The sequence below is a fragment of the Dendropsophus ebraccatus genome, chromosome 8 (assembly GCF_027789765.1).
Source record: "Dendropsophus ebraccatus isolate aDenEbr1 chromosome 8, aDenEbr1.pat, whole genome shotgun sequence".
In the NCBI taxonomy this organism is placed as follows: domain Eukaryota; kingdom Metazoa; phylum Chordata; class Amphibia; order Anura; family Hylidae; genus Dendropsophus; species Dendropsophus ebraccatus.
Window position 1 is genome coordinate 104,769,876 of NC_091461.1, and position 26,708 is coordinate 104,796,583.

At 42.9% G+C, this 26,708-nt stretch overlaps 1 protein-coding gene across 2 annotated transcripts; it reads right to left on the reverse strand.

Moving 5' to 3' along the window:
- Nucleotides 1-337: 337 nt before the first annotated feature.
- On the reverse strand, nt 338-15,415 carry C8B (complement C8 beta chain). 2 transcript variants are annotated; one of them, XM_069981315.1, is made up of 12 exons: nt 15,296-15,415; nt 12,818-12,962; nt 11,906-12,047; nt 11,098-11,239; nt 10,401-10,533; nt 7,812-8,009; nt 6,887-7,127; nt 5,302-5,430; nt 5,053-5,216; nt 3,917-4,070; nt 2,860-2,928; nt 338-770 (listed from the first exon to the last, which is right to left on the reverse strand). In XM_069981315.1, the coding sequence occupies exons 1-12, from the start codon at nt 15,337-15,339 to the stop codon at nt 619-621; spliced, it is 1,713 nt and encodes a 570-aa protein (XP_069837416.1). In that variant the 5' UTR covers nt 15,340-15,415; the 3' UTR covers nt 338-618. The 2 variants fall into 2 exon arrangements, with proteins under 2 accessions (XP_069837416.1, XP_069837417.1); XM_069981316.1 differs by lacking the exon at nt 15,296-15,415 and adding an exon at nt 14,398-14,591.
- Nucleotides 15,416-26,708: the final 11,293 nt, after the last annotated feature.

The window sequence follows — 26,708 nt, forward strand, 5'->3', positions numbered from 1 at the left end:
TATACACTACTGGGGGAGCAACAGGGGGCTATATACTACCAGGGCAGTCACCCCCTTTGTACCTAATATCAAAGTGCTGGTGAGAGAGAAAAAAATGCCAATTTTCCCGCTAATAAGCAGCAATTCTGTACGTAAATAGCTGAACGTTTGTGAAAAGTAACAAAACACATTTCCTACTGATGTTCAGCTCGGACCTTCACCTGACTATAGATCCCGGTAAGTGGACCTTCACTAAAAGTTGTTGAGTACCCCTGCACTAATCTCTAGTAGTCAATATTTTTAGCCATCTTTTACTCTTACACCGGCACTATATTTAGCACAAAAACATCAGAAGATGCAATGGGAAAACCAGGTCTAATTTAATGAACAGCAAAAATAATGTTTACAATAGAAAAGCATAAAAATCTAATGAGAGGATTCACTTTGTGATGTCAGAGCTGTGTGCCATGAGCCAATCACATGTCTTCCCTGCTGCTCCCCCTCTCGCAGCACGCAGTCTCACAGACACAGAAACTGCAGCTGCATCTTCCTCCTCCACCTTGTCTTCTAAGTTTTACACTACTTTGGGGAATGGGAAAGAATAGACACTTGAGAAAGTTTGGTAGTAATAAGTATTCTTTAACAGCTCCTAGTGTCAGCAGCGGCTCCTTTACACGGTCGGCCTCCGTTTTGTGGAGAGGGGTTATTACACTGACGCTCCCTCCTCTGAGCTCTCCCCGAACATGTTGTCCAGCTTGACCAGCAGCTCCATTTTCCATCTATTTTTGGAGCTAAAAATACAACAAAATTTAATCTATGAGAAAAGGCTAGCAATGTGTGGATCCGATCATGGTCGATATCATATAAAGGACGTTCTTATAATGGTTATGGAAGGATTATGGAAAACGCAAGATTATCTATGGGAAAATAGTATGGTTGATCCTCATATTTGACTTTGAGTCCCTGCAGTGTTTAACCAATGAGTCTTTGTGTGTTGGTTGTGCCATTGGGTGAGCTAAAGCAGTCATCATGTATAGAGTCAAAATGTTAGGGGGTAAAGGTGTAAAATGATGCTCCTTGACCCCAATGTGAAATCTGTAGCAGGGCCCCATAAATCCAGGCTTTTCCTATGTGTTGGAGTTGCCTTTGGGTCCTCTTTGACACCAGAGTTGGGCTGGGACTGCTACACCCGCATTATAGGGTATGAGATAATGGGAACTAAAAATAAACGAGTCGAGCCTCCCAAAGATATTCTCACCGGTCCGCACTTCCCCTGTGTTTTCTTGTGGTTCTACGGTGTCTTCAGCTTCCTGTAGAGTGACAGCTTGCTCAGCCAATCTTTGGCCATGGTGTTGTCTCATCTTAGTCAGCCTGTGATTGGCTGAGCAGGCTGTCACTCCTGAAACAAGAGTGACAGCCCACTCAGCCAATCACTGGTTGACTGAGGCCGGACAGCACCCATGGTCAGTGATTGGCTAAGGGGGCTGTCACTCTAGAGACAAGAGTGACAGCCCGCTAAGCCAATCACTGGCCACAGTGCTGTTCCACCCCAGTCAGCCTGTGAATGGCTGAATTTGCTGTCATCGGAAAAGATGGGACTGCACTAGAGAAGAAAGAAATCGGGGAAGTGTGGACAGGTAAGTATGACAGGCGAACTTTTGAAACCGCAGTAAAACAGTTAAACGCCTGCAACTGTTTAGCTGTTTAAGTGTGATTCATAGAGATGAGCGAGTAGTGAAATATTCGAGCTTTGAGAATTCAAATCGAATAGGCAACAAAATTCGACTATTTGAACAAATAGTCGATCCCATTATAGTCTATGGGAAAAAAATTAGCGGCACTTGGAAATCCAAATTCGACCACTTGGAGGTCACCAAGTCCCCAATGAAACCTCCCTAAACGATGCCAACACCTCCGGAATGACACTGGGACATTAGGGGGAGCATGCCTGGGTGCACCCAACACCCCAAAATCGCAGTATAATGCCACTCTCCGCAGTTGAGAAGGAAAAATATTTGCGAATGCTTTATGAACGTTTATGGCAATGTTCACACATTTCGTTCTTATTTCTTGCGCAGCCTTACATACATGATTCCAATGTGCGTCTGTAGCGCATCATGGTATTCCCGCGTATCACGCATCATGCTGTACGAACGTTACTGGAACAGTATGTATGACATGCCTTTTTCTGGGCTACTGGAACAGTATATATCAGGTGCCCTTAGTGGGCTGCTGGAACAATATGTATAATGTGCCCTTAGTGGGCTAAACCAGGGACACTATGAGTCAACTGTACACACAGGGTACTGGAATGAATACGCCTGCTGATGCTGCTGCTGTTATCATCGGGAGCCAAGTATTTAAGATTCGAGGTCATGTGGTTCAGCCATCCAATGAGGGTAGATGCCGTTTTCGTGCTGCGTGCGTACTCCCAGGGTCCCTCACTGCCTTCCTGCATGGAGATTGGATTAAAAAAAGAGCCAAGTGCGATGGGAGGGCTTTCGAATGTTTCCCGCGTATTCGCCACACTACTTGATTGAATTCGAATCTTTCGAATACCGCAATATTCGATCAAATACCATCTCGATCGAATCGTATTCGCTGATCTCTAGTGATTCATTAAAGTTCGATTTGGCAGGAACTCGAACTTTACATTAAAATTCTGCGAACCTGTTGAAATGAACTTTTGAAAAGCTTGCTCATTTCTAATGGGAACCCTCACGGGTTATCTGCACATAGTGGGGCTAATGCTCTGCCCACAATGGGAGCTCTTGAGTCATGGATTTCACCCCCAAATGAAGAGTGACTCTACCATGTTTCCATTAGTAATAAATATATAAGTCATACAGAGACCCTATATGGACCAATCTAGTTATTTACCTGGCCTCGCGCTGATTTCACAAGCTGAGCCTTTGAACCCTAATGGACAAACACATTCACATCGATTTTCTGTAAAGACCGAAGAGGAAAAAAAAGTTATTAATCCTCCTACATAGGAGTCAGGCACAAAATGCTCTAAAAGTAATTGTTATATTAAATCCAAATTAAAGGGAATGTCCATATCCTGTGTGTAATCTGATACTACAGTCCTGTACTACACCCCTGCATGTTCCAAACCTCCGGAGGGAACTTAGGGTATGTTTACACTAAGGAATACATGTGGATCACGCTAAATTTCCGCCCGTGCCATAGACTACACAAGATTCCGCCATCCATCTAGAGAATGAACCGGTTCATTCTTTGGACGGACGGCGGAATCCGCCCATCCATAGAATGGAGTGTATGGCATGGGCAGAGGTGCGCATGGCCGTGAGCGACGGTATAAGCGACGGAATCCGCTGGGACTTCTCCGAGCGGATTCCTTAGTCTGAACATACCCTTAGAGTCACAATGCACCAATATGATCTAACACCCTCCCATTCAGACTGTAATAATTTACTGCAGTATCATTAGAAAAAACTACATACAAAGTACAAAAGGTAAAAAAAAATCTGATCTAGTTGGATGAACCCCAGATAAGTTATATCAAGTTAGTTGTACATTGTTATAAAAAATGGGAGGAGTCGTTGGTGTGATGTGTGCACTAAGCCAATCAGTCTCCCTCTGCTTCTCCCTCCCCCCTCTCACAGCATACAGTTTTAGAGACACAGAGAGGAACTTCAGCTGCATCTCAGCAATGGGACCCCAATTAGTCAGATACATATCACCTAAACTATCAGGGGCGCCAAACTTGTGGCTCTCCAGGCATGATGGGAATTGTAGTTTTGCAAGAGCAGGAGGGCCGTGAGTTTGACACCTTTACTATAGCTAGAGGATCATTTTTAACCCCATTAGATAGAGCACCCTGAGAGTCAATGGATGTTTACAACATAGAAGAAATTACATTTTTCCCAAATTTTCATTTTCTTCAGAAAAGTAAATGTTGGAATATTCTTACCGGTGAACACTGCCATGCCATTGTTCCGACACGGTGCGCAGCGGCAGGAACTGGTCTCCCTCTCGAATTCCTCCAGGGCGCGCTTCATGTTCTCTTGTAAGGTGTTTGCACCAATGAAATCATTTATTGTTACAAGTTCATACAAAGGGCTGGCCTACACGAGGGACATTGAGAAACAGGAGAAGGCACTACTGTGAATGTAAGAAGTCACAAAGGAAGCACTTGAACTAATATACCTTGTATACTTGCATTTTTGTTACAATGTATCAATGCGGGGAGGAGCCGCCAGACTGCCTGAGATTTAGGCGCTATATGATAGATTTGGTGCATCTTTGGACTCTACTGTCTAATGATATCCCCCTATTGGTTGAAATCACTTACACCAATATTCGGCACTAAAAGTTTGGTGCATTTGTGGTACATTGGGATGAGGACTGTTTGTGGTGATAAGAGGAGGCTGCTGTAAAGTGATCTGTACAGCATTACAGCAACATTTGACACCAGTAGATAGCATCAGAACTTGGCTATGTTCACATTACGCAAAAGTACTGGCTGGGATGATCTTTGCAGAGACCGGCCGTTCCGTGACTAATATGTTCCGGTCTAATACGTAGTATGAACATAGCCCAAGACAATACCAGCTCCCTGTGGAACAACCTTTTCAAAGGTCACATAGCACGCTCAGTGATGCTTCCCATTCATCTCAAGGGGACAGAGTCTGTCTTTTGCCGTCTATGTCCATGAGGCCTGATGTAAAGCATGTCACTAAATGCTGTTAAGAAAAGCCCAGGCAACATGGCAGCCCCCAAAACAATGTACAAAAAGTAAAATAAAAAAAAAAACTAAAGTCAGAAAATAGAAAGAGATTAAAATAAAAGTACAAGTTTAAGTATCTGACTCTTATCGGCAAAAATTTTTTCCGGTGAGACATATCCTTTAAAACTTGGCACCAATTACTTCAATGAAACTAAGCTGCAATACCCTTTACAAACTGAGAACAAGGATGGTGCTGTTTCTGGAAGTACTGTACCTTTGTTTGATGCTTCCTTCAAGGCTCTGCAGTATTATATGCAACTTGTAGTACATTGTAATTACAGATAGTTATCAATATAAACAGCCTATTAGAATTGCAATACCTTGATGTTTATGATCTCTGGGTTATACAGTACGGCGTCTCCCCATTCTTGCATTAGCTCCGGGGTCGGAAGGTTTCTGTATGCAAGTGAGGTCACGTATTCACTAGCCCCGCCCCTAACAAGAGCGACAAAGTCTTCCACTACTTTACGATTAGATCTGTTATCTGCAACATAAGATGTCCATGCTCATTGGATAAACCATCTTCCTTTATATCTCTAGCCTCCAGGCTGTGGCATGCAGCGTCTTACCTTTAATTTCCTTCAGGACGTTGTTGCACTGAGAATCCGTTTTGCCGACACCCACCCATACGCCCTCGATATTGCCTCCAAGGGAGAACGCGGCATTCGCACATGAGCGCACATCATCTAGGGAATAACCTGTTGGGATAAGGCATTTAGAGGGTTTTTCAGTATTCTGTGGGGAGTCATAGGGAGCTCTGAAGTACAGGAGCAGAGAGCAATGCGGGATTACTGACATAGTCATACTAATACCATGAACCATCACTACTCAGGGGGCTCTAGAAAGCCTTTATAGTTTCCCTTACTTAAAGGGGTACTCTAGGCAAGGGAATTTCTTTTCATATATGCTTGAGGAAGTAAAAAGGCACACTTACCTCCCTGGCCCCTGTGCCACCACTATCCTACTGCTCTGTCCTGCTGTTGTAGGCCTGCCCAGCCAATGAGCACCTGAGGCGGGGCACCACAGCAGTCACTGATTGGCTGGGCAGGCCTGAAACATCATGGCCCAGTACCTGTACCAGTAAGTGGCCGAACAGCAGGACAGAGTAGAAGGATAGCAGTGGCACAGGGGCCAGGGAGGTAAGTGTGCGTTATTATTTTTAAACAACTCCAAAAAGTCCCTTCTCAGAGTACCCCTTAAAGAAATATGTAGAGAAAGCACAAGTCAACCACTGCTTGTTTATGATCCCATACCCTCTCATCCAGGGTCCATTTTGTTGTTGGACAGCCCTACCCTTCTGATGATTGTTAGACGTGAAGGACAACAAAACTCCTGGACCATTTTTTTTTCTTTTTTTCTCTAGTGCCTGAGCTGAAGAATCCTTCATATCTACAATAGGAAGAAACTGAGCTGCCCCCTAAGCCCCCATACCAGGATCGCTTTCTCCTTCTAGGGCACATATGTATTAGGTTCATATAATTTAGGACAATGAAAACAAAATCTGCCTTCTGGAGCCAGAAGTGTCTTTCCTGGGAATTCTTCCACCCCCCAATATTTAAAGAAGTCTTTATTCTTGTCTATTACAAGGCCATTACTTTATATGGTCACTTGGAAAACTCTAAGTTACAACTAAGGCTATGTTCACACTGCGTAAAACTACGGCCGTAGTTTTGCGGTGTGTAACAAAGCCTTATGTTGAATGGGATCCTGGCCGGAACGTACACACATCGCACACGCTCCGGGCGGAAGCCCATGCGGCGCCGGAACAAAACTGACAGGTCAGTTTTCTGTGGCCGGAATTCAGTGAAAGCCCTGTCAGTTCACACAGTGAAGCGAGCGGCTCTGGCCGCTTGCTTCACTGTGGACTATGGGAAGCTCTGATGCGGGCGCGCCCTAATGCGCCCGCATCAGAGCTCCGCGGCCGGAAAGATCACCCGGCCAGTACTTAAGTACCGGCCGAGATGATCCGGCCAGAGACCGGCCGTTCCGGTCACGGAACGGCCAGTCTCATACAACGTGTGAACATAGCCTTAATCTGTAAACTAAGGAACGGGGCTTGATCTTCTATCCTGTAAACAACTTCTGATCTGGGTTGGCCCCTTTAACCAGATCGTGATTATGATAAACACCGATTCTAGAAAATATTTCAGTTACCTTCTTTCTTCATGGATTCCTCATTTAGGATCAGTGTATACTCATACACTCCGCCCAGAGAGGCCTCCGTAATGAAATGTGTCCCGTAATCCCGGTAGAGGTCTCTGTATTCTCCGTACACATATTCCATCGGTAACTGCTGTACTCTCTGGAAAAACTCTGAATGAAGCATCAGGTTTCGGGCTTTGAGTTTGTACTTCGCCACTTCTAGGTCAGATCGTGCGTGGATAAATAAACTGTTCTGAAATATCCAGAACAAAACATTACTAGAAAATTAGAACCTGGACATGGGGAGAGTGGGCTAGAATTGGATCTAGTCTAGAACATGATGTTATTTCATACGAGGGCCTCTTTTTAGACCAGGCCATAATTCTAGTGGGTTAAAAAAGTTTCATCCCACATTAAGTGCTACACGAGAAGACAACTATATCATACATGGTGCAAGGTAGGTATGGGATCCTGTTAAAGATTTTGCATTGAGGCCCAAGAACACCATCTCATCCAGAAGATACTTTCATATGGTCAATGTGGTCATACTTTTGCCTAGTCATGGCTGTAAATACCAAACGGGGCAATGGAAAATGTTGGTTCTCCATCCTAACAAAGGACGCGTAACCTAAGGTCCAATGGCCCATGGGGTATGGTGGTGAATCCAACTACAGCTTGATTCCTTAGCCCCAAATAAGACACAAGCATGGCCCCTATAGTAAGATGTGAGATGTGGGGGACATGGCCCATCATATTAGTTTCCTAATACAGCCTATACATAGAATTATGTAAGTGCAATATCATATGATTTACACACTTGTAGACATTACACATTGGCACTCTTTTACCATTGTTGGACACCAGCCAATTTTCTAGTTATGGGAAATGACTTTTCTCTATAATGTACAGGGCAGTCACATGACCACCATATACTCACCGAGTGTGAATATTTTGATGTCCTTTCCACATAGGTTTTGAAGTTCATATTATTCATACTGAACCCCAATTCAAACACAGACGGGATCATAAGGCCAACTCCGAAGCTGGTCTGTGTTTCATGAGCTTTGAATACGTTACTTGAAAAGTCTGAGTACGATTCATATTGGGAAAGGGAAAACTCATATTTGCCTTTAGCCTGTGAAAGAGAACTGAAGAGAGATGACATGGAAGAGAAGAGAGAGCAGATGCAGAGAGAACACATTGGAGAGAGAAGAGGCAGATATAAAAGAGGACATAAAAGAGAGAAGAGAGTAAATGTAGAGAGAACACATTGGAGAGAAAAGAGGCAGATATGAAAGAGGACATAGAAGAGAGGAAGGAGCGGATGTAGAGAGAACATATTGGAGAGAAAAGAGGCAGATATGAAAGAGGACATAGAGGAGAGGAGGGAGCCGATGTAGAGAGAACACATTGGAGAGAAAAGAGGCAGATATGTAAGAGGACATAGAAGAGAGGAAGGAGCTGATGTAGAGAGAACACATTGGAGAGAGAAGAGGAAGATATGAAAGAGGACATAGAAGAGAGGAAGGAGCTGATGTAGAGAGAACACATTGGAGAGAGAAGAGGAAGATATGAAAGAGGACATGAAAGAGAGGAGAGAGCAGATGCAGAGAGAACACATTGGAGAGAAAAGAGGCAGATATGAAAGAGGACATAGAAGAGAGGAAGGAGCGGATGTAGAGAGAACACATTGGAGAGAGAAGAGGCAGATATGAAAGAGGACATAGAAGAGAGGAAGGAGCTGATGTAGAGAGAACACATTGGAGAGAGAAGAGAAAGATATGTAAGAGGACATAAAAGAGAGGAAGGAGCGGATGTAGAGAGAACACATTGGAGAGAGAAGAGGAAGATATGAAAGAGGACATGAAAGAGAGGAGAGAGCAGATGCAGAGAGAACACATTGGAGAGAAAAGAGGCAGATATGTAAGAGGACATAGAAGAGAGGAAGGAGCTGATGTAGAGAGAACACATTGGAGAGAGAAGAGGCAGATATGTAAGAGGACATAAAAGAGAGGAAGGAGCGGATGTAGAGAGAACACATTGGAGAGAGAAGAGGCAGATATGAAAGAGCACATAGAAGAGAGGAAGGAGCGGATGTAGAGAGAACACATTGGAGAGAAAAGAGGCAGATATGTAAGAGGACATAGAAGAGAGGAAGGAGCTGATGTAGAGAGAACACATTGGAGAGAGAAGAGGAAGATATGAAAGAGGATATAGAAGAGAGGAGGGTGCAGATGTAGAGAGAACACACTGGAGAGAAAAGAGACGGACATGAAAGAGGACATAAAAGAGAGGCGAGAGTAAATGTAGAGAGAACACACTGGAGAGAGAAGAGGCAGACGTGAGAGGACATGGAAGAGAGGAGAGAGTGGACACAGAGAGAAGACATGGAGGAGAGAGAAGAGGCAGACATGAGAGAGGACATGGAAAAGAGGAGAGAGCAGATGTAGAGAGAACACATTGGAGAGAGAAGAGGTAGACATGAGAGAGGACATGGAAGAGAGATTATATAAGGTGTTGAGAAAGGGCATTAAGAGAACAGAAGTGGAGAGAAGAGTTTGAGAGAGGACATGGCACAAAGAAGGAAGAAAACATGGAGAGAATACATAGAAGAGGAAGAGAGTAGACATGAAATAAGATATGAAAGAGAGAAGATATAAGAAATAGAGATAAGACATGACAGATGGGAGAGTGGAGAATGAAACATAGACATAAAGAAGGAGGGAGAGAAAAGATCTGGAGAAGACATAAAGAGAGGCCATGTAAGAGAGAAGAGGGCCAACACTGAGAGTGGACTAAAGACAGAGGAGGAAGAGGAGATTTATAGAAGACATGGAAGACAGAAAATATAAGACATGGACAGAACGGACATAAGGAGAAGACATAGGTCAAAGAAGAGACACATTGAGAAGACATGAAAGAGAAGAGACACATGGAAGGAAGACATGGGAGAGAAGAGACACATGGGGAGAAGACATGAGAGAGAAGAGACACATGGAGAGAAGAGACACATGGAGAGAAGACATGGGAGAGAAGAGACACATGGAAAGAAGAGACACGTGGAGAGAAGACATGGGAAAGAAGAGACACGTGGAGAGAAGACATGGGAAAGAAGAGACACGTGGAGAGAAGACATGAGAGAGAGAAGAGACACATGGAAAGAAGAGACACATGGAGAGAAGACATGGGACACAAGAGACACATGGAGAGAAGACATGGGAGAGAAGAGAATGGAGATCTGACAATGATAGAAGATATAGAGGTAAAGCTATGGAAGAGAGAAGAAAGCATAAAGGAGAGAGGACGTGGAAAGGATTCCTCTTGGAGGGAAGAATAGACACAGAGGGAAGCTGTAGACATGAGGACATGGTAAGGAAGAAGGAGACACTGAATATATTCACACTCTGTAACTCGTGACCCAGGGATGTTTTCCACTGCTTCCAAAATAGTAGACTATGCTGAAATATCACTGTATAGTCCATCTCATACACCTTATACACTGTTTTGTGGTGCCACTCATACTCACTTCAGGACTAAAAGTTTCCACATTATAAGGCTTCCTGAATCTGGTCCCCAGGATATAATGGGGCGAGCAGCCTCCGGCATAATAGCGGTGATCTAATACGAAGCCTTCCCGGTTATTGGTGAGTAGATTGAGTCTAAGAAAAGATAGTCTGTCAGTTCCCATCATACTATGAGCTCTCACAGCTATTACCTCCCATCTGTACAGAGAATAGTTTGCTGCTCTGTATTGTGAGAGATGGGAGCTCAGGCATTATATTGTAGTTTAATGTAAAAAGTAAAGCCATTTTATCTGCATCTCTCAAAATGCATAAAGATTTGGGATTTGGGGATTAGATCAGTGTTTCTGCAAGAATTACACTGCAGATTCATTATATATGGTGCATCTAGAGCCACCACTAGGGGCAGCTGAAGAGCTTATTGCCTACAGATTTGGTATTGCATCCAATGTAAGCACTGTATATGAAAAGCTGACAAGCTGCCCCTAGTGGTGACTGTGGGCAGGCAGAATTATAAAATTTATGTCTATCCAAGAGATCTGTATTAAAAAAAAATTGAGCTCCATCTGATAGAAAAATACATGGACATTAGACCTCTTAGTGTTGGCTAAACTTTCACTTTGAGTTCTGGTTACATAGGATCAGTGTAGGATGTTTCTACTTTGGTTTAAGATCATCCCAGGTCCCATGGAGGGCACCTACCCTGCTGCCAGATACTCTATTGCCCAGTATTGCTCCATCTCATCGGTACACGAACTCCGGACGACCTTACAGTTCTTCTCATCCGACATGTCGCCACAGTCATTGTCGCCGTTACACAGGAGCCGACGCGTGATGCACTTTCCTGACAAGAGGAAAATTTAAGGAGAATAATCAGTATTGAGAGACTAAAATATTCAATATCTGAAAGACCATTCAACGGCCAAAACACTAAATCCAACAATTGTTACTCTGTGATGGACCCAGGAACAGTGGAAATGTTTTTATCATTGAAATCAAGCCACCACTCTTTGTAGCACTGGTGTTATGGTTGTCTAGGCCCCTCTCATTGCTCTTAGCATCACTTAATGACCCAATGTTCTAGTCTGATTTCAACCAAGTAGATATAATGTTACCCATAGCCAGGGCTACATTGTGTCTGTAGGTCAAAGCCCCCAAAATAATACATTCGGGGCTGGGCTGGGGTGTCCTGCAACTAGCAAGACAAAGACCCCTCAACCATTAAGTAGAAAGTCCATGACCAGTAGAAGTTGTATAGTAATTTCTACTACTGCCGTAATCATGGTCAGCACTAGAGGGGGTTGTCTATATATATATATATATATATATATAAGCCTAATGGGTATAGCTGTGATAGGGCCCTGTAACTTGATATAATTTAACTCTCCATAGGATACTCCTCTTCTCTGATGGGTCATTCCAACCCTGAATCCATCTACTTGTTAAAAGTTGTCTGACCTATGAATGAAGGATGAATTATGGACGTCTATACGTTATGGTGAATACTTACCAGACTCTACACACTGGAAGCCTTCACATCTTTTCGTGTTCCTACACATGGTGTTGGTACTGCAGCTCTCCTCCTGTCTGTCTATTACATAGCAGGGGTCCCCCTGGAACTGCGGGACTTGGCTCATCTGGGTGTATCTGTACTGTGTAAAGAGCACAGTCATAGAGATATTACAGAAAGGGATCCTCAGGGGCGGGGGATACTCCAATGTTAGAATTTATTGTCAAGTTATATAGGCAAGGCAGCAGTAGTGGAGTCCAGGAGCCGTTCTGAAGAAGCCTTATGCACTTCGCTCATGTGCGTGTATGAGCACTGTGTGAAGAGCAATACACAAAGATACAAGAGGTAGGGAACCGCAGGGGCGGGGTATACTTAAAAGGGTTGTACCAATGTTAGAATTTACTCTGAAATCAGATAGATAAAGCTGTGGTGGTAAAGTCCAAGGGCTGTTGAAGAAGACCTAGATGAAAAGGTCTGCTACTTTCTGTCTTGTTTTGGAATGTGATAATATTTTTTTTATATAAAACTACTAAAGCATATACTGGAAAATTGATGAATCCCTCCCATTGGGGACAATTTAAGTGGCATACTCACAAATTATGGTCCACCCCTTGCTTGGTGTAATAAATTCATTAGATTTAAGGCCAATATATCCTGATAAAATGGCCTAATAAGTATTAACAAAAGGTCCCCCTCCTATCCACGCCTCCTAGAATACATAATTTTGCAGCTTTCTCTATGAACTGGCAGCTGACTGACCTCATGCACTGCTGAGCGATACTCAATGAGCCTGCTCAATGGACTCTATTACAGAGTGACCTCTCATTTACATTGAGCCAACACTGAGGCTTCAGGTATACAGCTCCTGACTCCTTTGTAAAAGGATCATTTGGAAATTTGTGTTGCACTTACTCTCTTTTTTTGACACGGGTCACATGAGCTCCAGGAGGACCATCCGGAGAGAACACAATCTACAGGTTCTGGAGTGTTCTCCACAGATCTCTCCCATCTCCTCTTTGGGAGACTCTGATGGGCGGCAGCTTCATGGGATTGACAGCTACACACAAGTAAAAGTTTTTATGAAAAAAAAAAGGAATATTTATCTTAATATTTCCAGGATTTGTCAGTAATGAAAAATAAATTCCAATATCTAATTAAAACAAGTTGTTCAGTATTGCACAGATCATTACCGGTTAATTGTCACTATGAACGATCTGTCACTGAAGCCTCACAGTACGAACGGCATAAATCATGGAACTCTATAGAGTGAATCGTCCTTTTTATATCACCCTTTACTATCGTGGATAAAGAGAGTCCATCAGAAATTATAAAACTGCTTGTACATAGGGAGCAGCAGTGGCGTAGCTACAAGGGAGGCAAACCAGGTAGCTGACATGGGGCCTTATGGCAGCGTGGCCTGCCTCCATGATAGCTTCACTAACAGCTCTACCCCCCCGGACAGCATGTGTGTGGGGGGGAGGGAATACAGTTTTTTGCTATGGGGCCCCATGAATCCTAGTTATTATATTATTGTTAGTTACAGTCTTGTAGATAGAGTGCAGTATTATAGTAGTTATATTCTTTTATATAGGAGCAGTATTATAGTAGTTATTTTCTTGTACATAGGAGGCAGTATTATAGTAGTTATATTCCTGTATATAAGAGCAGTATTATAGTAGTTATATTCCTGTACATAGGAGCAATAATATAGTAGTTATATTCTTGTACATAGGAGCAGTATTATAGTAGTTATATTCTTGTATATAAGAGCAGTATTATAGTAGTTATATTCTTGTACATAGGAGGCAGTATTATAGTAGTTATATTCTTGTATATAGGAGCAGTATTATAGTAGTTATATTCTTGTATATAGGAGCAGTATTATAGTAGTTATATTCCTGTATATAGGAGCAGTATTATAGTAGTTATATTCTTGTATATAGGAGCAGTATTATAGTAGTTATATTCTTGTACATAAAAGCAGTATTATAGTAGTTATATTCTTGTATATAGGAGCAGTATTATAGTAGTTATATTCTTGTATATAGGGGCAGTATTATAGTAGTTATATTTGTGTATATAGGAGCAGTATTATAGTAGTTATATTCTTGTACATAGGAGCAGTATTATAGTAGTTATGGTTCAGGGAAGAAAAAGAGTGCTGCACCTCACACCTATGGCTGATACTAGTACCTCTCGGCTGCATAAAAAACATCAGAATTCTGTATGTGAATTGATCAAGCCACACTGCCCCATGTACCTCGTGCAGGTATCTGATACACATGGGTCCCTACGCTAAGTCCACACTGTGCCGGTCAGTGACCACCACCCCCGCAGGCGAGCACAGTCAAGGAAGGGAGGCCATGGAACGGCCCTGCAACCCCCATGCCACAGGACCAGACCCAAAAATGCCACACCAAAACCCAGCCAGCACCACCGGCAGAGGAAGCTGCCCCCAAACAGCACAAGTCTGGATAAGGTATTACACTCACCATAGCTATCAAAGATAGAATGGGACAGACAGGAGGGATTAAAACCATGAGCACTCAGGTGTCTCCTGCTAATTGCGGTCATGTGGGTCTCACCAGGAGGAGTGCAATACACGGAGAAAAGAGAGAAACAAAATACGGTTATATTATAGTAGTTATATTCTTGTATATAGAAGCAGTATTATAGTAGTTATATTCTTGTACATAGGAGCAGTATTATAGTAGTTATATTCTTGTATATAGAAGCAGTATTATAGTAGTTATATTCTTGTATAGAGGAGCAGTATTATAGTAGTTATATTCTTGTATATAGGAGGCAGTATTATAGTAGTTATATTCTTGTACATAGAAGGCAGTATTATAGTAGTTATATTCTTGTACATAGGTGCAGTATTATAGTAGTTATATTCTTGTATATAGGAGCAGTATTATAGAAGTTATATTCTTGTATATAGGAGCAGTATTATAGTAGTTATATTCTTGTAAATAGGAGGCAGTATTATAGTAGTTATATATAGATATATAGATATTTAGCAACCTCCGTATTATCACCATAAGGGTAGATATATATACAGCCATTTCCAATGTTTCCTATAAAGAGATGTGAGAGCTATTCTGCATATCCTTTCTTTACATTGCACTTAGTAATGATCTCACATAATGTATATCAGTAACCTCTCTAGTTATTTGCAGGCAATTTACAGTTTTTAAAAGTCATAATCAACAAAGAACAGAAGATCCTTGCTGTGCTGAAGCTTCACTTCTTCCCATAAACCAGCATGTCTATGATTTATTGACCTCGGCTCTTCTAAACTGTACCCCAACCCATGCCAACATTTTCCTACTGTTATAATGGATATAGCTTGCAGGATTTCCAATCACACACAGTGCGAGCACTTACCTGGTATACAGCCCTAGGCTCAACAGAATGCCATATAACAACATGACAAATAAACCTCACAAGAGTCTTTTTCTCAGTTGGAAGTGATTCCTCTGCACTGACCACATAGGGTTAGGAAATAACACAAAGTAACTGCCCAGTCTAGGAGAAATAAACAAAAAAAAAAAAAAAAAAAAAAAGTAAAACAAAAGGAAAAAAAGAGGGAGAGCTAAGAGTGCCACCTTCTGGTCATTGCTGATTTACAGCTTGCTATGTAACAGTATATTTTTTGGCAGATCCAATATATCTCTTCTGCTCTTACACTCACACAATGTAAGAAGTGATAGAGACCAACAAAAACATTGAGAATGAGTCTGCTATTGTAAATGAGGCAGGCAGTAGAAAGGGAGATGACACAAAAATGACATGCTAGAATTACAATGATACAGTTTTCATGTTATTGAACAAGGTTGCCCTCTAGTGTTAGTTCTGTAGAAGTACAGTCATTTTTTCCCCCCATAATAGGTATCATGGATCTCCTTGTCCTAACAGCTATCTAAAAGCGTCTGCAGTTTAGAACCGGAATTGCAGCTGACAAAATTCTCTTTAAATATTGTTCATGTATGAAAGATTTTGAATTTGTTATAAAGTTAAAAGAAAAAACTGATGACATCCAAGATATGCCAAGACTGCAGGATATGTACCAGTGGCTGCACAATTCTGGCGTTCAATATATCAGAGTGACATCAAGTAACTGAGCTACATATAGAGATTTCTGTTTATGTTGTTTCCTAGATAAATAAAAAATATATAGATAGATAGATATTCTTTTTCTATTAGATATGCATAGATAGATAGATAATAGATAGATAGGAGATAGATGATAGATAGACAGACAGACAGATAGATAGATAGATAGATAGATAGAAGATAGATAGATAGATAGGAGATAGATAGATAGATAGATAGGAGATAGATTAGATAGATAGATAGATAGATAGATAGATAGATAGATAGGAGATAGATAGATAGATAGATAGATAGATAGATAGATAGATAGAAGATAGATAGATAGGAGATAGATAGATAGATAGATAGATAGATAGATAGATAGATAGGAGATAGATAGATAGATAGATAGATAGATAGATAGGAGATAGATAGATAGATAGGAGATAGATAGATAGATAGGAGATAGATAGGAGATAGATAGATAGATAGATAGAAGATAGATAGATAGATAGATAGATAGATAGATAGATAGATAGATAGGAGATAGATAGATAGATAGAAGATAGATAGATAGGAGATAGATAGATAGATAGATAGAAGATAGATAGATAGATAGATAGATAGATAGATAGATAGATAGATAGGAGATAGATAGATAGATAGATAGATAGATAGATAGATAGATAGATAGACAGGAGATAGATGGATAGATAGATAGATAGATAGATAGATAGATAGATAGATAGATAGGACATAGATAGATAGATAGATAGATAGATAGATAGGAGATAGATAGATAGATGATAGATAGATAGATAGATAGATAGATAGGAGATAGATAGATAGATAGATAGATAGATAGATAGATAGATAGATAGATAGATAGGAGATAGATAGATAGATGATAGATAGATAGATAGATAGATAGATAGATAGATAGATAGATAGATAGGAGATAGATAGATAGATAGATAGGAGATAGATAGATAGATAGATAGATAGATAGATAGATAGAAGATAGATAGATAGATAGATAGATAGTGTTTTTATTTTTAGTATATTCTTATGGGGGAAGCCATCTTGTTTGAGCTGTTTTAAACATAATTTACTAACGTGCTTTATTGAAAGCATCAAGTACATAGACACAATGAACAAAAATAAACATAAAATGCAGCAGCAACCTACAGGTGCAAGGGCCTACCGTATATACTCCTCCCAGTGTACACACGATAAACACCTGCTCTGTAGATATTAAAAAGTGAGGATCTTAGCAAACTATTTGATCAAACAGAGTGTACCATGTCATCAACGTTAACATTTCCAGACCCTATCATATGGGGGCTGCAGCTGCTGTGTTATCTATATACTGGTGTCACTGGTCACTGTACATTTGTCTGTGACCTGTACCTTACTGTAAAGCAGAAACTTTTCCAACATCTTAGGTGTACTGTACTGTACTGTATTTTGTACATTTTCTCCGTACCTTTATCTGATCCGACAGACGCGATGATACATTGTTCTCAATTCCCATGTGCAAACTTTAAAGTCACTCTGTGTATTTGTATAACCTCTCACTAAGGCTAGGTTCACACTGCGTTTTCAGCATCCGTTTAACGGATCCGTTTTTTTTAACGTCCAGAAAAATAGGGTCAGCAACGTTTTTTTGTCCGTTTTTGTCCGTCAAAAAAAACGGATCCGTTTTTTTTTATAATGGAAGTCAATGGAAAAACGGATGCACACAAATGAATCCGTTTTTTGCAATCCCTTTTTCATGCGTTTTTTGCAAAAAACGGATGCGTTAAACGGATGCTGAAAACGCAGTGTGAACCTAGCCTAACCAGTCAGCAAATACCTGTAGTCATAGCTTTCAGGAATTCATGTCCTAATGATTTAAGTTGTGTTTTGGTAATGTGTGACCAGGAGCAAATATTAGGAGATCGACAGACAGAAAAAACACATGATAACAAAAGTCATGTCTCTACAACGTGTACAAAGGAGCAGTATTATAGTAGTTATATTCTTGTATATAGGAGCAGTATTATAGTAGTTATATTCTTGTATATAGGGGGCAGTATTATAGTAGTCATATCCTTGTATATAGGAGCAGTATTATAGTAGTTATATTCTTGTATATAGGGGGCAGTATTATAGTAGTTATATTCTTGTATATAGGAGCAGTATTATAGTAGTTATATTCTTGTATATAGGGGGCAGTATTATAGTAGTCATATCCTTGTATATAGGAGCAGTATTATAGTAGTTATATTCTTGTATATAGGGGGCAGTATTATAGTAGTTATATTCTTGTATATAGGAGCAGTATTATAGTAGTTATATTCTTGTACATAGGAGCAGTATTATAGTAGTTATATTCTTGTATATAGGGGGCAGTATTATAGTAGTTATATTCCTGTATATAGGAGCAGTATTATAGTAGTTATATTCTTGTATATAGGAGCAGTATTATAGTAGTTATGCGGTTCAGGGAAGAAACAGAGTGCTGCACCTCACACCTATGGCTGATACTAGTGCCGCTTGGCTAAATAAAAAACACATCAGAATTTTGTGTATGAATTGATCAAGCCATACTGCCCCATGTACCTCGTGCCGGTATCTGATACACATGGGTCCCTACACTAAGTCCACACCGTGCCAGTCAGTGGCCACCAACCCCGCAGGCGTGCACAGCCAGGGAACGGGGGCCATGGGACGGCCCTGCGACCCCCATGCCACAGGACCAGACCCAAAAACACCACACCAGAACCCAGCCAGCACCGCCGGCGGAGAAGGTCGCCCCCAAGCAGCACAAGTCTGGATAAGGTATTGCGCTCACCATAGCTGCAGCAAACAGAATGGGAAAAGACAGGAGGGATTAAAACCATGTGCACTCAGGTGTCTCCTGCTAATTGCGGTCATGTGGGTCTCACCAGGAGGAGTGCAATACACGGAGAAAAGAGAGAAACAAAATGCGGTTCAGGGAAGAAACAGAGTGCTGCACCTCACACCTATGGCTGATACTAGTGCCGCTTGGCTAAATAAAAAACACATCAGAATTTTGTGTATGAATTGATCAAGCCATACTGCCCCATGTACCTCGTGCCGGTATCTGATACACATGGGTCCCTACACTAAGTCCACACCGTGCCAGTCAGTGGCCACCAACCCCGCAGGCGTGCACAGCCAGGGAACGGGGGCCATGGGACGGCCCTGCGACCCCCATGCCACAGGACCAGACCCAAAAACACCACACCAGAACCCAGCCAGCACCGCCGGCGGAGAAGGTCGCCCCCAAGCAGCACAAGTCTGGATAAGGTATTGCGCTCACCATAGCTGCAGCAAACAGAATGGGAAAAGACAGGAGGGATTAAAACCATGTGCACTCAGGTGTCTCCTGCTAATTGCGGTCATGTGGGTCTCACCAGGAGGAGTGCAATACACGGAGAAAAGAGAGAAACAAAATGCGGTTCAGGGAAGAAACAGAGTGCTGCACCTCACACCTATGGCTGATACTAGTGCCGCTTGGCTAAATAAAAAACACATCAGAATTTTGTGTATGAATTGATCAAGCCATACTGCCCCATGTACCTCGTGCCGGTATCTGATACACATGGGTCCCTACACTAAGTCCACACCGTGCCAGTCAGTGGCCACCAACCCCGCAGGCGTGCACAGCCAGGGAACGGGGGCCATGGGACGGCCCTGCGACCCCCATGCCACAGGACCAGACCCAAAAACACCACACCAGAACCCAGCCAGCACCGCCGGCGGAGAAGGTCGCCCCCAAGCAGCACAAGTCTGGATAAGGTATTGCGCTCACCATAGCTGCAGCAAACAGAATGGGAAAAGACAGGAGGGATTAAAACCATGTGCACTCAGGTGTCTCCTGCTAATTGCGGTCATGTGGGTCTCACCAGGAGGAGTGCAATACACGGAGAAAAGAGAGAAACAAAATGCGGTTCAGGGAAGAAACAGAGTGCTGCACCTCACACCTATGGCTGATACTAGTGCCGCTTGGCTAAATAAAAAACACATCAGAATTTTGTGTATGAATTGATCAAGCCATACTGCCCCATGTACCTCGTGCCGGTATCTGATACACATGGGTCCCTACACTAAGTCCACACCGTGCCAGTCAGTGGCCACCAACCCCGCAGGCGTGCACAGCCAGGGAACGGGGGCCATGGGACGGCCCTGCGACCCCCATGCCACAGGACCAGACCCAAAAACACCACACCAGAACCCAGCCAGCACCGCCGGCGGAGAAGGTCGCCCCCAAGCAGCACAAGTCTGGATAAGGTATTGCGCTCACCATAGCTGCAGCAAACAGAATGGGAAAAGACAGGAGGGATTAAAACCATGTGCACTCAGGTGTCTCCTGCTAATTGCGGTCATGTGGGTCTCACCAGGAGGAGTGCAATACACGGAGAAAAGAGAGAAACAAAATGCGGTTCAGGGAAGAAACAGAGTGCTGCACCTCACACCTATGGCTGATACTAGTGCCGCTTGGCTAAATAAAAAACACATCAGAATTTTGTGTATGAATTGATCAAGCCATACTGCCCCATGTACCTCGTGCCGGTATCTGATACACATGGGTCCCTACACTAAGTCCACACCGTGCCAGTCAGTGGCCACCAACCCCGCAGGCGTGCACAGCCAGGGAACGGGGGCCATGGGACGGCCCTGCGACCCCCATGCCACAGGACCAGACCCAAAAACACCACACCAGAACCCAGCCAGCACCGCCGGCGGAGAAGGTCGCCCCCAAGCAGCACAAGTCTGGATAAGGTATTGCGCTCACCATAGCTGCAGCAAACAGAATGGGAAAAGACAGGAGGGATTAAAACCATGTGCACTCAGGTGTCTCCTGCTAATTGCGGTCATGTGGGTCTCACCAGGAGGAGTGCAATACACGGAGAAAAGAGAGAAACAAAATGCGGTTCAGGGAAGAAACAGAGTGCTGCACCTCACACCTATGGCTGATACTAGTGCCGCTTGGCTAAATAAAAAACACATCAGAATTTTGTGTATGAATTGATCAAGCCATACTGCCCCATGTACCTCGTGCCGGTATCTGATACACATGGGTCCCTACACTAAGTCCACACCGTGCCAGTCAGTGGCCACCAACCCCGCAGGCGTGCACAGCCAGGGAACGGGGGCCATGGGACGGCCCTGCGACCCCCATGCCACAGGACCAGACCCAAAAACACCACACCAGAACCCAGCCAGCACCGCCGGCGGAGAAGGTCGCCCCCAAGCAGCACAAGTCTGGATAAGGTATTGCGCTCACCATAGCTGCAGCAAACAGAATGGGAAAAGACAGGAGGGATTAAAACCATGTGCACTCAGGTGTCTCCTGCTAATTGCGGTCATGTGGGTCTCACCAGGAGGAGTGCAATACACGGAGAAAAGAGAGAAACAAAATGCGGTTCAGGGAAGAAACAGAGTGCTGCACCTCACACCTATGGCTGATACTAGTGCCGCTTGGCTAAATAAAAAACACATCAGAATTTTGTGTATGAATTGATCAAGCCATACTGCCCCATGTACCTCGTGCCGGTATCTGATACACATGGGTCCCTACACTAAGTCCACACCGTGCCAGTCAGTGGCCACCAACCCCGCAGGCGTGCACAGCCAGGGAACGGGGGCCATGGGACGGCCCTGCGACCCCCATGCCACAGGACCAGACCCAAAAACACCACACCAGAACCCAGCCAGCACCGCCGGCGGAGAAGGTCGCCCCCAAGCAGCACAAGTCTGGATAAGGTATTGCGCTCACCATAGCTGCAGCAAACAGAATGGGAAAAGACAGGAGGGATTAAAACCATGTGCACTCAGGTGTCTCCTGCTAATTGCGGTCATGTGGGTCTCACCAGGAGGAGTGCAATACACGGAGAAAAGAGAGAAACAAAATGCGGTTCAGGGAAGAAACAGAGTGCTGCACCTCACACCTATGGCTGATACTAGTGCCGCTTGGCTAAATAAAAAACACATCAGAATTTTGTGTATGAATTGATCAAGCCATACTGCCCCATGTACCTCGTGCCGGTATCTGATACACATGGGTCCCTACACTAAGTCCACACCGTGCCAGTCAGTGGCCACCAACCCCGCAGGCGTGCACAGCCAGGGAACGGGGGCCATGGGACGGCCCTGCGACCCCCATGCCACAGGACCAGACCCAAAAACACCACACCAGAACCCAGCCAGCACCGCCGGCGGAGAAGGTCGCCCCCAAGCAGCACAAGTCTGGATAAGGTATTGCGCTCACCATAGCTGCAGCAAACAGAATGGGAAAAGACAGGAGGGATTAAAACCATGTGCACTCAGGTGTCTCCTGCTAATTGCGGTCATGTGGGTCTCACCAGGAGGAGTGCAATACACGGAGAAAAGAGAGAAACAAAATAGTAGTAGTAATAGTAGTAATAGTATAGTAGTTATATTCTTGTATATAGGGGGCAGTATTATAGTAGTCATATCCTTGCATATAGGAGCAGTATTATAGTAGTTATATTCTTGTATATAGGAGCAGTATTATGGTAGTTATGTAATGTGCAGAGAAATACAGTCAAAGCACTCACCGGTCGTAGGTTCTTGCGTGACAGCAGCTTTATTCAGCTCAACATCACAGGGAGGGATAGATGGAATAGGTGCGGGAGTAACAGAGGCAGACGAACGTTTTCGCGCCGCAGCGCTTTGTCAAGTCCTTTACACGTCACTACCGGGGTGGGGGTAACTTATATACCAAATTAGCATAGTGAGTCGTGCATCAGTGTAACAAAAAACAGGGTGAGTATAAATAATACAAAGTGATGAAAATAATACAACATCTTACAGGAAAACACCCCAATCGTTCCTTTCATTGAGGCCATTTGGGCCAGTGGCATCTAGTTTAGCGATCCAGATTTCTTCTCGCCTGAGGAGTCGCTGATGCCTATCGCCTTCAGTACACTCTACCCTTTCAAGTCCTATATACCGCAGGGGCGCAGTGTCTCCTGCGTGGACTCTGTTCACATGTTCGATAAGTCGGGGGACGCCTTTTCCCGTTCTTATTGAGTACGCGTGCTCCTTGAACCTGGTCCACATAGGTCTCTTGGTTTTGCCTATGTAGAACCGGCTACAGGGGCATAGCACTGCGTACACAACATACGAGGTTCTGCATGTGATAAGGCTATGGATATTACAGTCTGTGCCATTCAGATTAATAAATGCAGTGGGGATCAGCTGGGAACAGTACTTGCAGGACCCGCATTTTTTGTTGCCTGTCAGAGTACTGTGTGTCAGCCATTCGCAGCCAGTTCCTTTTGTACCCTTGTTCACACTAAGATTATCGCCGATGGTCCGATTTTTACGATACGTAATAAGTGGTCCCAACTCTGCTATCTGTTTGAGGTCCTCAACCTGTTCTAGGACATGCCAGTGTTTATGGATAGTGTTAGCTATGACTCTGTTTAGGGGTGAATTCTGGAAACTGAAAATGAACCTTTTTTCCTGGTTGTCAGTGCGAGGTTTATTAGTCAATGTTACGTTCAAGGTCCTCATCGTTATGTGGACGATGTTTTTGTGATGTGGGATGGTGATGAAGCAAGCTTTGCCCTTTTTTGTGGAATATCTCAACCAAGTGAACAATGTCAATATGTTCTTCACTCATAAAGTGGGAGGGCTATCCATCGATTTCTTGGACGTACAAGTTGATATTGAAGAGGGCAGATTAATTACTTCTGTTTTTAGGAAAAAAACAGCATGTAATTCTGTACTTCACTATACCATCTCTCATCAAACAAGGTGAAAGACTCTATCCCGTTTAGTCAGATGGTAAGACTTAGGCGGATAAATAACACTACTGAGTTATTCCGCAAACAAGCAGACGACTTAGAACGGAGACTACGTATCAGAGAGTATCCTAATAATGTAATTACAGAAGCGAGAAGAAGGGCTAAGGACCTTGAACGTAACACTATCCATAAACACTGGCATGTCCTAGAACAGGATGATGACCTGAAACAGATAGCAGAGTTGGGACCACTTATTACGTATCGTAAAAATCGGACCATCAGCGATAATCTTAGTGTGAACAAGGGTAGAAAAGGAACAGGCTGCGAATGGCTGACACACAGTACTCTGACAGGCAACAAAAAATGCGGGTCCTGCAAGTACTGTTCCCAACTGATCCCCACTGCATTTATTAATCTGAATGGCACAGACTATAATATCCATAGCCTTATAACATGCAGAACCTCGTATGTTGTGTACGCAGTGCTATGCCCCTGTAGCCGGTTCTACATAGGCAAAACTAAGAGACCTATGTGGACCAGGTTCAAGGAGCAAGCGTACTCAATAAGAACGGGAAAAGGCGTCCCCCGACTTATCGAACATGTGAACAGAGTCCACGCAGGAGACACTGCGCCCCTGCGGTATATAGGACTTGAAAGGGTAGAGTGTACTGAAGGCGATAGGCATCAGCGACTCCTCAGGCGAGAAGCAATCTGGATCGCTAAACTAGATGCCACTGGCCCAAATGGCCTCAATGAAAGGAACGATTGGGGTGTTTTCCTGTAAGATGTTGTATTATTTTCATCACTTTGTATTATTTGTACTCACCCTGTTTTTTTTTTTGTTGTTACACTGATGCACGACTCACTATGCTAATTTGGTATATAAGTTACCCCCACCCCGGTAGTGACGTGTAAAGGACTTGGCAAAGCGCTGCAGCGCGAAAACGTTGGTCTGCCTCTGTTACTCCCGCACCTATTCCATCTATCCCTCCCTGTGATGTTGAGCTGAATAAAGCTGCTGTCACGCAAGAACCTACGACCGGTGAGTGCTTTGACTGTATTTCTCTGCACAATACATTCAACTCTCATCTCTATCGGAGCACCTCCGGCAGGACTTCGCGACCGAGTCCATGAATCCGCAGTGGTCCTAGTGAGCTGTTTGAAGTGGTTATCTGTGTGTCAGTTAGTGCCGGCTACTATATCTTCGTGACTGATTATGGTAGTTATATTCTTGTATACAGGAGCAGTATTATAGTAGTTATATTCTTGTACATAGGAGCAGTATTATAGTAGTTATATTCTTGTACATAGGAGCATTATTATAGTAGTTATATTCTTTTATATATATATATATATATATATATATATATATATACATATATATATATGAGTAGTATTATATACACTACCTAGTTTGCTAGTATTTTAGCTGTGGTTTTGTGTCTTTTCTGTGTCAGTGTTTTGTTTCCATAAAGTTCTTGGAGTTTGTCCTTTGCTTGGATAACATGAGGCTTCTGAATATCGGCAGTAATTCTTTTTGATGGTCAGTGCGTGTCAGTAAATATCACACGTAATCTCCTTTTGATTGATCTTCATCATCTCAGAGCAAATAGAAGATAAGGAGAAGGCTCTTAACTGAGACATTCAATAAACTAAAAGTGAACATTTCACAGTTTGAGATATTTTCGAAAAACAAGCGTTGATCTATCCAGTTATTTTCTGTCGTGTAAAGCATTGAGATGTATATCTGATCCCAGCGGTTTTGTCCGTAGATTGTTGATGCGGAGAGACTTTTTCTTGACCATGGACAAACACCTGTCTCTGTCTTTTTTTAAAATAATTCTGACACTAAAGTTCTAGAAATAACATATAACATGAGCAATAAGTCACTGAGGTAGGTTAGGGCCATAGAAGACCCAGAGATTCTTAAGTATTTTCAGTCTCAAGTCTGTGGAAGAAAAAAATCACTACAGAAATGACTTTTTTTTAACAAGATAAATTAATAAAAATAACCTGTATATTTAAGGGCGCATCACACTGGGCAGCAATCTTAAAAATTGTATTCACGTGACAACCTTTTTTACATGTCTCTATTAAAGTCTTATTTAAGAAAAAAAAAAAAAAATAATAAAAAAAAAAAAATATATATATATTTTTTTTAAATGTTATATTGAGCGTTGGTAGTAAGGGGTAACACAGTCTCCTTGCTGCCACCAATGGCTGCAAAAGCCCTGGTCCTGCCACAGTTGCATATCACTAGTGCTGCTGCATGTAGATACAGAGCCTCCCCTGATGTCTATATAATACATGTTAGCATTGGAATAGATATTACACTTGAGGAAGCTGTCTGTGTCACTAGCGCTGCAGCCATAATACAGTGCAGCAGACTGAGCAGTGACTAACAGTTTTCCCACTCGTTCTGCTACACTAATGACACAGACAGCTTCCCCAAGTATACTGTCTATTATAACATGTATTGTATAGACATCAGGGGAGGCTCAGTATCTGCATGCAGCAGTCTTAGAGATTTGTAATATGGGTGCACCCCGACCACAACCCAACACGACCTCATCTAGTGTCCGTAAAGTGAACTACAATAGGAAGGATAAGAGTGGTAATTGCCCACAAGGACCACAGCTCCAGGGGTCCTAATCTAGGACCCTCAATGCACCTCCTCCTAGACATGTTAAAAGATGAACATACCCACTTTTTTGACCCCTTTAATTTGGGGCAGAGTTTATGCCACGTGCTTGACATGTGCTGGTACAGCCGACTTTTACTTGGACTTTCTTATGGGCCTGGTGGTGGTATTCATGACCAGAACCACAGGGTCTATGATGCTATGCTATATGTGGTTGAGCATCATTACCCAGAAATATAAATCATGATTATTTTTTATGGATTAGGTAAAGAAATGTCAT

Coding starts and splice junctions, on each gene's coding strand:
- C8B (XM_069981315.1), bottom strand. CDS start 15,339: ATGTTGTTATATGGCATTCTGTTGAGCCTAGGGCTGTATACCAG. Junction 8,010..10,400: donor TGGAAACTTTTAGTCCTGAA/GTGAGTATGAGT, acceptor TCTCTTTCACAG/GCTAAAGGCAAATATGAGTT. Junction 5,431..6,886: donor GGAATCCATGAAGAAAGAAG/GTAACTGAAATA, acceptor TTATCCCAACAG/GTTATTCCCTAGATGATGTG.